General features: G+C 40.4%; 1 protein-coding gene across 1 annotated transcript; it reads right to left on the reverse strand.

Annotated features, from left to right (window-relative positions):
- Nucleotides 1-343: 343 nt before the first annotated feature.
- On the reverse strand, nucleotides 344-12,224 carry LOC115528433. The gene is made up of 9 exons (XM_030336560.1): nucleotides 12,141-12,224; nucleotides 10,742-10,972; nucleotides 10,043-10,249; nucleotides 6,721-6,951; nucleotides 5,623-5,776; nucleotides 3,875-3,984; nucleotides 2,996-3,109; nucleotides 1,358-1,504; nucleotides 344-485 (listed from the first exon to the last, which is right to left on the reverse strand). Exons 1-9 carry the CDS (start codon nucleotides 12,222-12,224, stop codon nucleotides 351-353), a joined length of 1,413 nt encoding a protein of 470 aa, XP_030192420.1. The 3' UTR covers nucleotides 344-350.
- Nucleotides 12,225-13,148: the final 924 nt, after the last annotated feature.

The raw sequence follows: 13,148 nt of genomic DNA on the forward strand, positions 1-13,148 counted from the left end.
AAGATTTACTGATAGGCATAAAAAAATGGATTTTCATTTAGAGTATTAAAATTTAAGTAACACAAGGAAAATAAATAAATATATACACACATACAAAAATCCATAAAAAAATAGATTAATTTAATTTAGGATCTTCTCCATAGATCTGCCAATCTATGCAGAGTATACTGAAATGCACCCTTAGCATACACAGCCTATAATCACTAAGCTAAATTAGCCCACAGGGCTGTTTTGCACCTGCTTTCCCATTTCTACTCTGTACAGAGCTCTAGGTTCATTAGCAAAGTGGTCCTTTAAAAACAACAATAACAAATGAAGAAGGAAGGATAGATATGAACTCATCAGCAAATCTAAGGCAGGTTGATTGCCTGGTCCTCCTCAAATTTGGGGATCTTCTTAAACTCACTTTGCTTCTTGAAAAAAAGCTGGGCCAGGATGTGGTCTGCTGTGGCCTGGAGATAATCGTCCATGTCAAGGGTTTGCAACTGGCAGTGGAAACCAAAACAAGATGCATCAGCGCCAAAGTACTAAGATTCCTACAAACATCTTACAGCCATCAAGGCACTTGCAAGACAGCAGGATACTTGGCTTTGTAACTTTCCACAGCTATGAATTCCTGTGAATGGTCATCTGTATGCCTGTCTTCCCTTGGCATGGGGAGCTCACCTTTTCAATTCTGAGAAAACGGAAAGTGTGACTGATGGTGGAGGTGCTGAGGCATCGCCTTTGGAAGGGCTGTCTGTCCTACTAAAAGGTAGTTCCCTTTGATGAGGGAAGACCTTGTCTTCCTGTGAGCAAGCACTAGTAACAGAAGGGCTTCTCAGAGCTCCAGCAGCACATGACAGAGAACTTTGCTGCCTAATAAGTGGTCCTCGTGCTCTACAGCCAGACACAGGCTCTCTCCACTGGATTGATTATCTCTGCCTATCTGGCCTGGCTGTCCAGTCAGCTGGGTCTGACGACCTGTCCTTGTTCCCTCTTTCACTCTCTTTCCTCTCTTTCACTACCTCTCTTTCTCAGTCAGCCTCTCTTGATTTGTTCCTCTATGTTTGTCTCACTGTGTGTTTCTGTCTCTCTCTGTATCTATGTGTGTTTTTTTCTAAGTTGGTTCAGAGCATGGGAATTAGGAGAAAATTCTAGAATCATAGAATTATTAGAAATACTAGATCCCTTTATAACCAAATGAGATTATTTGATTCTCCTTCTCTTGACACACAGATTCTACCAGTTCATTCATTCATTCATTCATTCAGCTCACATTTACTGAGGCTCCCCTGTGGTCCAGACACTGTGTTAAGCAGGATATTCTGCACATCATTGGCACTCAGCAATCTCTCTTAAACTGCCTTAAACTCACCTGGTCTCCAGTGCTGAAGGCAAGAATAAGAAGCAAATCCTCATCACATGCGCTCTTAATGTAATGCTGAGTTCCCATGGGGAAAAATACCACATCTCCAATGTGAACATTAAACTCTGTGATACCCTGAGTGTTAATAACGCCAACCTAAAGAGAAGGGAAAAAACGGGGTTGAAGTTAAGCAAATAAAATCAAATATTCATAAAGGAGAAGTATTAATAATGAAGAACAGATGAATAAAAATACTACTTAGTGAGGGTAAATGGCAGAAAATGGAGGCCATCTCTCACATAAAATCTGTTTCTGAGACAGTCCCACAGAAGTCAAAAGATATTCTATTGTAGTAAATGTTCCTCAACATGCATTAGTGAGTTCAATACTGTGGAACATCATGCAAAAAGAGCACCGGTCACTATGTTCTAATTAAAGGTTATAAATTACTTTCTCTAATTAGGCAGAGGATTTACATTTCAGGGTTCTACTGCCCCCCTCATGCCCTTCTTCCTCCCTGGTTGGGAAAACTCATCCTTCTGGGAGAGCAGCAGCCTAACAGTCTTCCTTAAAAGAGACACTAAAGGAGCACACAGGGGTGCCTGGGTGGCCCAGCTGGTTAAGTGTCTGACTTCAGCTCAGGTCATGATCTCAAGGTCCATGAGTTTGAGCCCCACATCGGGCTCTGTGCTGACAGTTCAGAGCCTGGAGCCTCCTTCAGAGTCTGAGTCTCCCTCTCTCTCTGCCCCTCCCCTGCTCTCTCTCTCTCTCTCTCTCCCTCTCTCTCTCTCTCTCTCTCTCTCTCTCTCTCATAAATAAAGATTAAAAAAAAAAAAAGATTTGATTTAAAGGAGCACACAAATGCACACCTGTGAGCGTATAACAACACCAAAAATAAAATCTGATCCTTGAAATACAATTTGTGAGAGATTACAACGCCCATTTCCAGTTTATTAAAGCCTTCACCTCTAAAAACATAAAACTTTTGCTATGGATGAAATAATAAGTGTGTTTCAGTCTGGTTTGGTTCATTCTGTCAGGATTGAGACAGGTACAGCCAGAAGCCCACCTGACTCACGTAAGCTGGCATAGAAGCCCTGCCATTAAGTCCCTACTGTAACACGCTACTCACTGTGACTTTCCTTATGGTAACCATGTGATTGATCATCCAAACCAAGACTCTCTGAAGAGTCAGCAGTCTCACCAAGATAAGTGTACATCAGAAGGATCTTGCATAAACAAGGTTACATGGCCGCCCTAGTGACGCTCCACACACCTCCCCAGCCATCACCACTCACATTACACTGAGAGGCAAACAGCTCTTTTGTATTCCCCAAAGGGCAGCACGTTAAACCTTGCATTACCTAAAAATGCAAAACTCTGAGAATGTAAAATGTTCCAGACCCTTCACCATAAGTAATAACCTCTGTATCACTTCTGAATGTTCTTAGCCTCTTCTCACGCCAATGTCAAAGTTGGAAGCTAGCTAGTAGGACCTGCATGGTATCTTCTGAGGAAACTGTGCCTAGAAAGCTGCTAGCACCAAGTCTTTCAATGTTACCAACAACTGAACCAAAGAAAAACCTCGTGTTTCCTTCTTTCTGAACTCAAAAGGAAAGTTCGAAAAAGTGTTCGCAGTGAAATTACCTTAGCACATCCACTTATTACATATCCCATTTCATTTGCATTAAAATGAAAATGTGGCTGTCGTAATCCATTGTTATAAATTCTGAGTGTACTCAAAGTGAGGGCATTTTGATGCTTGAAAAAGAAAAAAAGAATTAAATCCAGTTATTCAGCAAATATCCTACTCAGCAACTTAACCATTCACATAATCATAACTAATCCTAAATGCAGCCCTCACTCTGAACACGGGATTTTTTATGTCCTTTACATTTATTATGTCACAATCTCATAAGGTTGGCAGTATTATCCCCCACCTTTTTTGCAGGAGACAAAAGTGAAATGTAGATTAGCTGTGATTTACTTAGGGTCAGCAGTGGTGGGACTGCATTAGAATCAGGGAACTTGTGGGTCACTATGCAAGGCAGTGGGTTGAGCATTTAAAAACAAATCAAAGAGAAATCTCACAAGCATCCAGTCCTTTGATTAATGTAACCATCCATGCCGAGAAGTTAAGCTCCCAAATCCACATTGAGGCCTCAATTAATAGTTTCCATTAATCAAATCAGCCAATGTTTGACTAGATGTTTCTTCTTCCTTTTTTCCAAGAGAAGGCTGAATCCAATCTAAATTTCATATTTAATCCATCATCAAAAATTTTTTTTCTCAGGGCCCCTGGGTCGCTCAGTATGTTAAGTGTCTGATTCTTGATTTGTGCTCAGGTCATGATCTCACTGTTCATGGCATTGAGCCTCGTGTTGGGGCTCACTGAGAGCACAGGGCCTGCTTGGTATTCTCTCTCTCTCTCTTTCTCTCTGTCCTTCCCCTGGCTTGTATATTCTTGTTCTCTCTCTCTCTCAAAAATAAATAAATAAACATTTAAAAAAAATTTTTCTCAATTACCTGATTCAGGAATTCACTAAAAATTTGTTCATGGCTGCTTAGTTCACTTGCATTTTTCCAGTATTGTGCCAGTTGTATTATTCCTCCTGGAAATCTATATTCTTTTGAGCCTGAGTCAGATGAAGTTGAAAAAACAAAGATAAAATACTTCAAAATGGTACTACAGAAGGAGAGTCAAATGTAGTCCCACTAAGGTACTTAAGCTCTTCTACAGCCACAGAAAACATGGTAGGAATTGTTACCATCAGACCCCATGTGCCCCTAAGATATTGATCTGATACATACCTAATACATCAGATACTATCCTACCTTCCAAGCTCTCCTGAAATTTTGAACAGACTGTTCAACTCAGGGGACCTTGCTAAAGAACTCGACAGTCATCCTACATATCAATTTCTATCTCGCCCTCTAGGTCCCATCAGCCCTACCTCTTTAAATTCTCTTGCTTCATAACAATTATCTCCTCAAAACTGTCACAGTGTGGGCCACCATCTTCCCTCACCTGAGGGACATCAAGAGCCTCCTGACTCATCTCCCTGCCTCTTACCTGGTCCCTTCCAATCTATTCTCCACAATTCAGCTAGACTGACCATCACTTCAAAAAGCCAACACTAACTCAAAAAGATATCTGTATCCCCATATTCACCACAGTATTATTTACAATAGCCAAAATATGGAAACAACCTAAGAGTCCATCAATGGATGAATGGATAAAAGAAGATGTGGTACATATATACAATGGAATATTATTTAGCCATAAAAAAGAATGAGATCTTGCCATTTGGGACAACATGGATGAACCCTGAGGCCATCATGTCAAGGAAAATAAGTCAGACAGAGAAAGACAAATACCATATGATCTCATTTATAGGTGGACTCTAAAAACAAAAAACAAGCTCATAGATAAAGAGAACAGATTGGTGGTTGCCAGAGGCAGGAACTAAGGTGCCTGCAAAATGGGTGAAAGGAGTCAAAAGGTACAAACTTCTAATCATAAAATAAATAAGTCATGAGGATGTTATATACAGTATGGCAACTATAATTAATAATACTATGTTATATATTTGAAAGTTGCTAAGATCTTAAAAGTTCTCATTGCAATAAAAAGAATTCTGTAACTATGTATGGTGACTGAGGTTAACTAGATTCATGTAGTGATCATTTCTCAATGATACCGAGTCATTATGTGGAAGACCTGAAACTAATATCATGTTTTATGTCAATTAACTTCAATGAAATAAACAAAATAATTCTAAAAACTAAATACAAGGGTTGCCTGGGGTGGCTCAGTCAGTTGAGCATCCGAGTTTTGATCTCAATGAAATAAAAATAAAAAATAAATACAAAACCTAATTGTATTTAAAATCTATTTAAATAGATTTTAAACTATTTAAAATAGTCCTATTTAAAATCTCTAATTCCTCCTCTTTTCCACCAAGATAAAGTATAGACTCATTGTTGTGGTTTCTAAAACCTGCATTCTTAGACCCCTTCCTCTCTTGTCAGCCTCTTCTCCCGAGACACCTCCAGCCCCAACATACACCCCTCACACTTCGAAGTCTTGTATGACATTCTCTTTTGCTTCCAATCCTTTTCTCTCATTTCCTACTCTGTAGAGAAATGTGTTTTTTCAAACTCCTCTTGACTGTGACCAAGTGTAAAATAAAAGCATGCTATATCCAATACACCTATATAATCACATATATAAACCGTTAACTGAAAAGGCTTCACAAAATAACATACTATACCTTTAAGGTCATAAAAATATTTCCACACAAGACTATCTGGAGACTGGACATAACTAGGATTTATAACCAGTTCTGCCAAGTTGGGAGGAAGGTTGACCCCCTGATCCTCTTTTTGCTTATGGAATGTTCTAATGAAATTAATTCCACCTTCAGGCTGAAACACATAAAAAAATCATGTAAGATATTGGTGAAACATTCTACAAATTTTAGTAATAGAAGGGTGGGTAGCCGAGGATAGGGTAGCATCAGCACAAGTGTGGTTTTCAGTGGCCCATGACCTCAATTCACCTAAGGCTTGTGATATTTATGAAAATCTTCTGAGTTTTCAAGGCACTTTGGCTTTAAATGTGTTGGTGGTTTTTTTTTTTGTTTTGTTTTGTTTTGTTTTGTGTGTGTGTTGGTGTTTTATAATCCTTATAACTCCTACAAAAATATACTCTGGTACTCATACTTACCAATACTCTCCTAATAACTCATTTTTTTCCACTTCTCCCTATAACATCAGATCCAGGATCTACTGTGAGATAAATCTCAAACCCTCACTAGACAGACTTCTAAATTTACCACAGAACCCCTTCCAGTTGCCACTCACAGGCCATCGCCAGTTCTTCTGATCACCCATTTGTATTGTCAGCATCTACATCTGGCCCTCTCCCTCTACACTCAGCAGGATGCACAGTCCCTCCATGATCATGTAACTATTTAGAGAGACCAAAAGTAGCTTCCCTTCAGGAAAACTATGGGCTTCTCTGCATTAGGTTAGGAAAACACAATTACATCATCCGTAGCCAACTTTTCCCTGGAGGAGCTTATAGCTTTTCAGGGATGTAAATTATAGTAATTTTTATTAATGCTATCAAAACTATTTGGCCAATTCAGTATAGTTTCCTACAGAAGTCCTTCATAAAGGAAAGTAAAAGGTAACTCAACTTCAACACGTTTTATGTCTTTAGCAGGAACTCAAGTTATGCTCTTGAGTCTATTAGCCAACTCCTACCCTACTGACTGCCACCCTAGAAACACAAGTACTCCTGCTTTCTTTGTGCCTATGTAAGGCATACCCTCGTGCAGGGATTTGTTTCCAGCAGTGGTACAGACCTTAAGTGACCTGGAAGCAATGTCTTCAGGCATCGAAAAAAACACATCATCAACATCCAGCGTCTGAAGTTCATCATGTGTGGAAAAGAAGAGCAAGAAAAAGCAGTCTTCGTCCCCCACATTCTTTATCCAGTGCAGAGTATTCTGAGGGAAGAAGATCACTTGGCCAGCTGTAACATTGTACGTGGTAACTACACCACCATCGTCAACCACCCCAATCCACGCCGTCCCCTGAAACATAAACAGAAAGTACATGCAACATCACTTTAGAGGAAAGTCTCTCAAACTTTTTTCATGACCTCTCTTATCAGATCACATTATAGTCTTCTTTTACTAATCAATTACCACCCTATGACCCCATGAAATTTTAACACTACAGATGCAGTAAATCTGTAAACTGTACGTACATACTGCGTATGTGGTATACACATATTTGTGCTTTGTACATAAAAAGAGTAAGTTTTTTTTACCTTCCAAGGACCAGCTTTTGCCCCCTTGGGGGTAATATCGCCCCCATTGAGAATTGGGAGTTCTAAGTTCATGCTTCAGAGTTTGAAAAGACTTCCAAGCACATGGATGTTCACAAGTGGTCACAGTGACATGCATGTACATTATGCATATGGATGCAAGTGAATTTTCTAGATAAAAGGTCTATATACAATTTTAACAATAATACTGATAGCAATAACACAGTGCTTTTACTGTGTGTCCGGATATTCTTCTCAGCACTTTATCTGGCTTACCTCCATTGTTCCTTGTATCAACCCTATAAAGCAAATACCATTATTATTCTCACTTTATAGATGAGAAACTGAATCTGGACAGAATGTACAATTTCCCCAAGGTTCCTCAGCCAGTCGATGGCAAAGCTGGGATTAAGACGTAAGCAGTCCAGCTCCAAAGTCTACACTTCTTTAAATTGTGGTAAGAACACTTAACGTGAGACCTACCCTCTTAAGTTTTTAAGTGCTCAATACAGTACTGTTACTGACAGGCACAATGTTGTAAAGAAGATCCCTAAAACTTAATTATCTAGCCAAGATATCTAGAAGAAGAGACTAGAGTGATAGTTGCCAGAGGCTGGGGGTGGGGGCAGAAGTCTACACTCTTAATCCATATGACACCATACTTCGATTCCACTTACACAAAATCCTTTTTCTCATTCTCTAATCATTTCCCCAGCATTATGTTGCCAAGTAAGTAGAGAAGGTAACATTATTTCTTCCAGAGTTTTACCAGAAACTCCTGGTCATTAGGGAAGCATCCACAAGCAGTCTTTACTGTGTCTGCACAGACATGTACAACATGTTCCAGACGGGTATTAAAGATGTGGGGGAAAGGTGAACCTCTAAAGAGCTCTCTCCAGGTCTACAGGTGGAGAATAGTAGAAGCGTGTATCTAGTCACATCACGGAACCAACTACTCCAGGTGCAGAGACAGCACAGTGGCCGATGGGACACACACCACAGGGCCATGCACACTGGCCACCCCGCTGCACAGCTCCTCTCAGGGCCACTCCTCCCAAGGTTTTTGTGAAAATACTCAGAAACAAAAGCAACTTCCATGGGTGGCTACACAGTAGAGGGACTTCCTTCACATCCTACTGACTGGTTCCTTACCATGTGAGTGATTGGTCCTACCATTTTCCTGGGACCTAAACAATATTCTAGCCCAAACTTATTTCCTATGGAGTTGAATTCTTTTTGTATTTTTGTAATTAAGATATAATTGACTTACATTTTATTAGTTTCAGGTACACAACATAAAGATTTGATACTTATAGATATTGTGAAATGATCACCACCAGGCTAGTTGTAACATCCATCACCCTCATTAGACTTTCATCTTATGATGGGAACTTTTAAGATCTACTCTCTAAGCAACTTCCAAATTTACAATACAGTGTTATTAACTACAGTCACCATACTATATATTACATCCCGTGATTTACTAATTTTATAACTGGAAGTTTGTACCTTTTGGCCACCTTCTAGCCCACAGGTAGAAGCTCAGATTATAAACTTTCTCTGGGCTTCCAGAACAGCAGCCCCAGACTGAGCTGGAGTCCAGGCCTGTTATTCACCAGAACATGTTCCACATTAATCTCCCTAGCTTGGGGTTTGTTTTTAAGGGTCCCCTTGCATCTATCTGCCTCTCCTTCCTCCTACCACTCTGCCACTACTCAGCCAAAGCCATGGAAGCTAGCCTTTTGGAGACTGTTCTCTTTTACATATTTGGGATGTGTGGAAAAAAGACAAGAAGTCAGAAGACGTGGATCTTGTCCCAGGCCAGCCAATAACTACAGTTTATCTTCAGAAAACTTAATCTATCTGAGCCTCTGTTCTCTCATAAGAAGTGAGAAGTGTTTGATCTCAGGGGCACCTGGGTGGCTCAGTCGGTTAAGCGTCCAACTTTGTCTCAGGTCATAATCTTGCAGTTCGTGGGTTCGAGCCCCGCGTCAGGCTCTGTGCTGAGAGTTTGGAACCTGGAGCCTGCTTCAGATTCTGTGTCTCCCTCTCTCTGCCCCTCTGCCACTGACACTCTCTGTTTCTCAAAAATAAATAGACATTAAAAATTTTTTTTTTCTTTTTAAAAGAAGTGTTTGGTCTCAGATGCAACTCTAATCTCTCTTTCTGTTATAAATTCTAAATCTGAATGAATTATCAAGTATAAAAAATGAGTTTCATGAACAACGGAAATGTGTCCCGTAAGACTGTCTGATCTATTAAGAAGATCAGCAGGGCAGGACCAAACTCTGAAAGTGCCATGAGCACTTAGTCACTACAGTTTCCCCGGTGTTTGGAATACAGAATGCAATAATACACACGTTTCAGAATTCATGAATTATTTGCAATTCAAGGGAGAACACACATTTTACCTCCAGCTCTATCTCACTTGACTTCCAGACAATTCTACAAAGTGTGAACCACAAAAGGACATCCAATTGGCCTGATCTTAGGGACTCCAGGCTGAAAATCAGCAATCCGCTTTTTTCTTTAGAGGAAAGCTGCCGTCTCTTTGATCATTAGATCAGAGCTACCAGTTTTAGCTTTGGCTCAAAGGATGGAACAGTGATCTCATTTTAACAACAGCAGATGAAAAGTGATTGGATACTGAAGAAAAGTTCAAAGTGATGCCAAGAATAATTACAACAAACAGGTTAATGCTTGAAGGCACTGCTAAGTGATCTAACTGAACACACAGCCAAAGCCTGGATGCCGTCTGTCACGGAGTTAAGAAGCCTCTGCAACAACGAAAATAATAGCTTGAGGACAGAGAGCTTAAATACTCAGGTGCAGCATGCCCGGCAAGCTGGTTGTACCTGTGCAAGATAGCCGTGTTCGTTAGCATTGAAGTGCCAGTGAGGGGCCCGGAGGCCATTGCTTTTTATCCTCAGGGTCCCCAGAGTCATGTGTGATCTCTGACTGTTCAAGCTGCTGCCGAAAGCCTCTTCTTCGATGCTGAGATAGTCTTTGACATCGTTCCTATACCGGGCCCACTGGATTGCACCACCGGGGAATTCAAACACCTGAAAAGGCACGAGCAAACAGCCATCAACACGGAGGCCATCTCCCAAGGAACGCGAGGCCTCTGTGGTGTACAGAGTAAGAGGGAGGCAAAACAGAAAAGGCAGTGGTGGTGAGGCAAATCCTGGAGCCCCAGAAGGGAAGAGGAAGAATGGGTCTGCAAGACTTGGGGGATGACAGCAGTGGCTTCCAGGGCTGTCAGTCTAGTCCCTGTGAGACATGAAAAGAACACCTGTCTTGACGAGAGAATCGAAGCTTCGCATGTGTCTATCTGCAGTTCTCCCCTCCCGCCCGACATAGAGCTGTATCTACCACAAAAATTCTCTGCCTCGAGCCCATCAACCCAACTCCTATGCTTCTTGCTGCCCACCTCCCCTCAGCTAGACGGCCCCCCACTGGTTCCTTCCAATGAGGAGGGCACAAAGCTTAGGAAACTCTGTTTTGAAATCCCCTTTACAATAGAGGATTCTTTTTCCTAAATGTATGATTCATACCTTGGACTTAGGTAAATGGTTAAGAAACTGGAATTTTGGATCCACAGCCTTTTGCACTATAGGAGTTGTTTGCAGAGGCCAGGCTTCGAGTACTAAATGAACTTCTGAATGTGGCTGAGAGTTCTGAGTATAAACCAAGGAAAGTATCAGTACTCCTACTGCGGTGGTGATGGTACAGGCCAAGAGACATACCAGGAAAATATTCATCAATGACCACTGCCTCTTCTTTTCCTAAGAGAAATTATGAAGCCATTATTCTCTACTCTTGATGCATTAAAAATATTGCCTCCTTTCTTAATTTGGTTTATTTTTTTCTTTTATTTAAAAAAAATGCATGTGTGGAATAAATATACTCAGTAAAATAATACATGTTATAAATAAACACACACACACACACACACACACACACACACACACACATCCCATATACCTTGCTGACACCAAATAAACAAGAAAAAAACTAAACATATGAAAACCCGAGGCACAGAATAAATTCCTAGGAAAGCAAGTAGCCAGTTAAGTTTGTATATCAAATGTATTCCAGCACAGCCAATTAGTCCCTATTTACCAGGTTCTTCACCTGAAAATTAAAGATGTTATAAAGACTATTTTCTGTGAACTTTTTAGTTCCAGAATGTACATATGCATTTACATGTACAGGTAATAAGCATGAGAAAAGTAACATACTAGTAAACAGGTCTGAGAAGTCTCAGCCTCTTTGTCCCCCCCTCCTTCATTTAAATAGCTTCATTAAACCCCTTCCTTCAGTGTATTACCAGTATGAGCCACTAACCCATCTACCAAGTCTGAGCACAATATTTCCATGCATTTCCATGTTACTACTTCCTGGTTTCACATCACAAATATATGCTAAAGCCAACAGTATCATTTCTGTGAGTTAAAATCCACATTACTGAAAGCTGTGAAGAGAACACATACCCTAACATTTGGATCAATTTGCCCTCACTCCTCTGACCACTACAATGGCATTCGTAGGTACTGATGGTCTCCTGTCCACTGTTCTCTGAATTCCTTCTTCTCTGAGCAGGCATATCTTTGATTACTAGCAACTCTGACATAGATGTGAGTACATCAACATTCTTAAATGATACACTTTACATAGCATAACCATGTATCAACATATCCAGTTTAACATTGTATCACGACATTATACTGCACCATAAACAACTCTTTATGGAGGCCTGGACCGTTACAGAGCTAATACAGCTGTGAGCTAAGAGTTTATGAGAGAAAGCAAATCAAGAAATGCTCAGAGCAGGAGATGTAACCTTTCCAAAGAGGGTTACTTGAGGAAAGCTGGTCTAAAGAGGGATTCTTTCCTAAGGTCCGCATAAAGGTTGGCGGTGAGCTAATCTCAGGATATAAATCTTCACTTTACCATTCTGAAGATGGTGTTCATCTTCCCCGCAGGCAAAGTATTCTGCGTGGCATCTTCATGCATTTCAAATGCTGAGTTGTCCATTCACAGAAACAAGCAACCAATTCACTGAAAAAGAAAAAGGGGAAGAATGTAGCTCTAGCACATGGGGAGATCCCTGAGAGGTGAAGAATGGTAATTCTTAAGGAAGGGAGTCCTTATATACAGCTGAAAGGAAACGAAATAAGGAAGCTGTCTCTTAAACTATAATCTTGGTTAAAAAAAAAAAAAAAAAAAAAAAAAAAACCCTAGAGAGAATTGCCAAATTAGAGTCCAATAAAACACTTCCATTGGTCCTCAACTCTTTGCCCACTGATGACGCATACACAGATAATGATAAATGACATTTATTTCCTTCTCTTGCTACGTGCCAGGCACTGTCCTAAGTGCTTCATACATACATTCTGTGATTTAGTTCTTATAGCAATTCTATCAGGTACCATGAGTCTTCCCATTTTGTGGATGAGGAAACTGAGGCATGGAGAGTGAGTGCAGTAACTGCCCAAAATCATGCAGCTAATTTTAATGTCAGAGCAAAGCACCCTTGAAGATTTTTCATGACACTGGTTTTTGGCAGTTTCATGGTGGGTGCTTAGTCTAGTGCAATCTATTTCACCCAAATCAGTCCTGTCCCTAAATAATGGGACTGATTTTTCCATGTGGTTTCTTGAAGAATTTTGTTACAGTTAAATCTTCATTTAAAATTCATTTGCATCATACTTCCTGGTGATGAGTGGTAGCCTGAATAATGCAAAAAACCACTCCTATAATCCACAAAGTAGTCCATCCTTCTTTCCTATCTTCCTATCTGTATTCTTTCAATAAACATGACTGCATGCCTACTATATTCCAGACTGTCTGCCACTCCTGTATGATGGCACGAGGCCTTGGAATAGCTCATAATCTAGCAGGAGAAATGGAAAGCAAACCATTACCAAAGACTGTGCTGTGTTATGCTAGAAGTATGCA

Source organism: Lynx canadensis, chromosome D3 (genome assembly GCF_007474595.2).
Source record: "Lynx canadensis isolate LIC74 chromosome D3, mLynCan4.pri.v2, whole genome shotgun sequence".
In the NCBI taxonomy this organism is placed as follows: domain Eukaryota; kingdom Metazoa; phylum Chordata; class Mammalia; order Carnivora; family Felidae; genus Lynx; species Lynx canadensis.

Excerpts from the sequence above, each read along its gene's own strand:
- LOC115528433 (XM_030336560.1), bottom strand. The coding sequence starts at position 12,224 with ATGGACAACTCAGCATTTGAAATGCATGAAGATGCCACGCAGAATACT. Across the intron at positions 10,973-12,140 it reads TGAACACCATCTTCAGAATG|GAAAAGAAGAGGCAGTGGTC; the intron begins GTAAAGTGAAGA and ends AATTTCTCTTAG. Across the intron at positions 6,952-10,042 it reads AACACGGCTATCTTGCACAG|GGGACGGCGTGGATTGGGGT; the intron begins GTACAACCAGCT and ends TTTATGTTTCAG.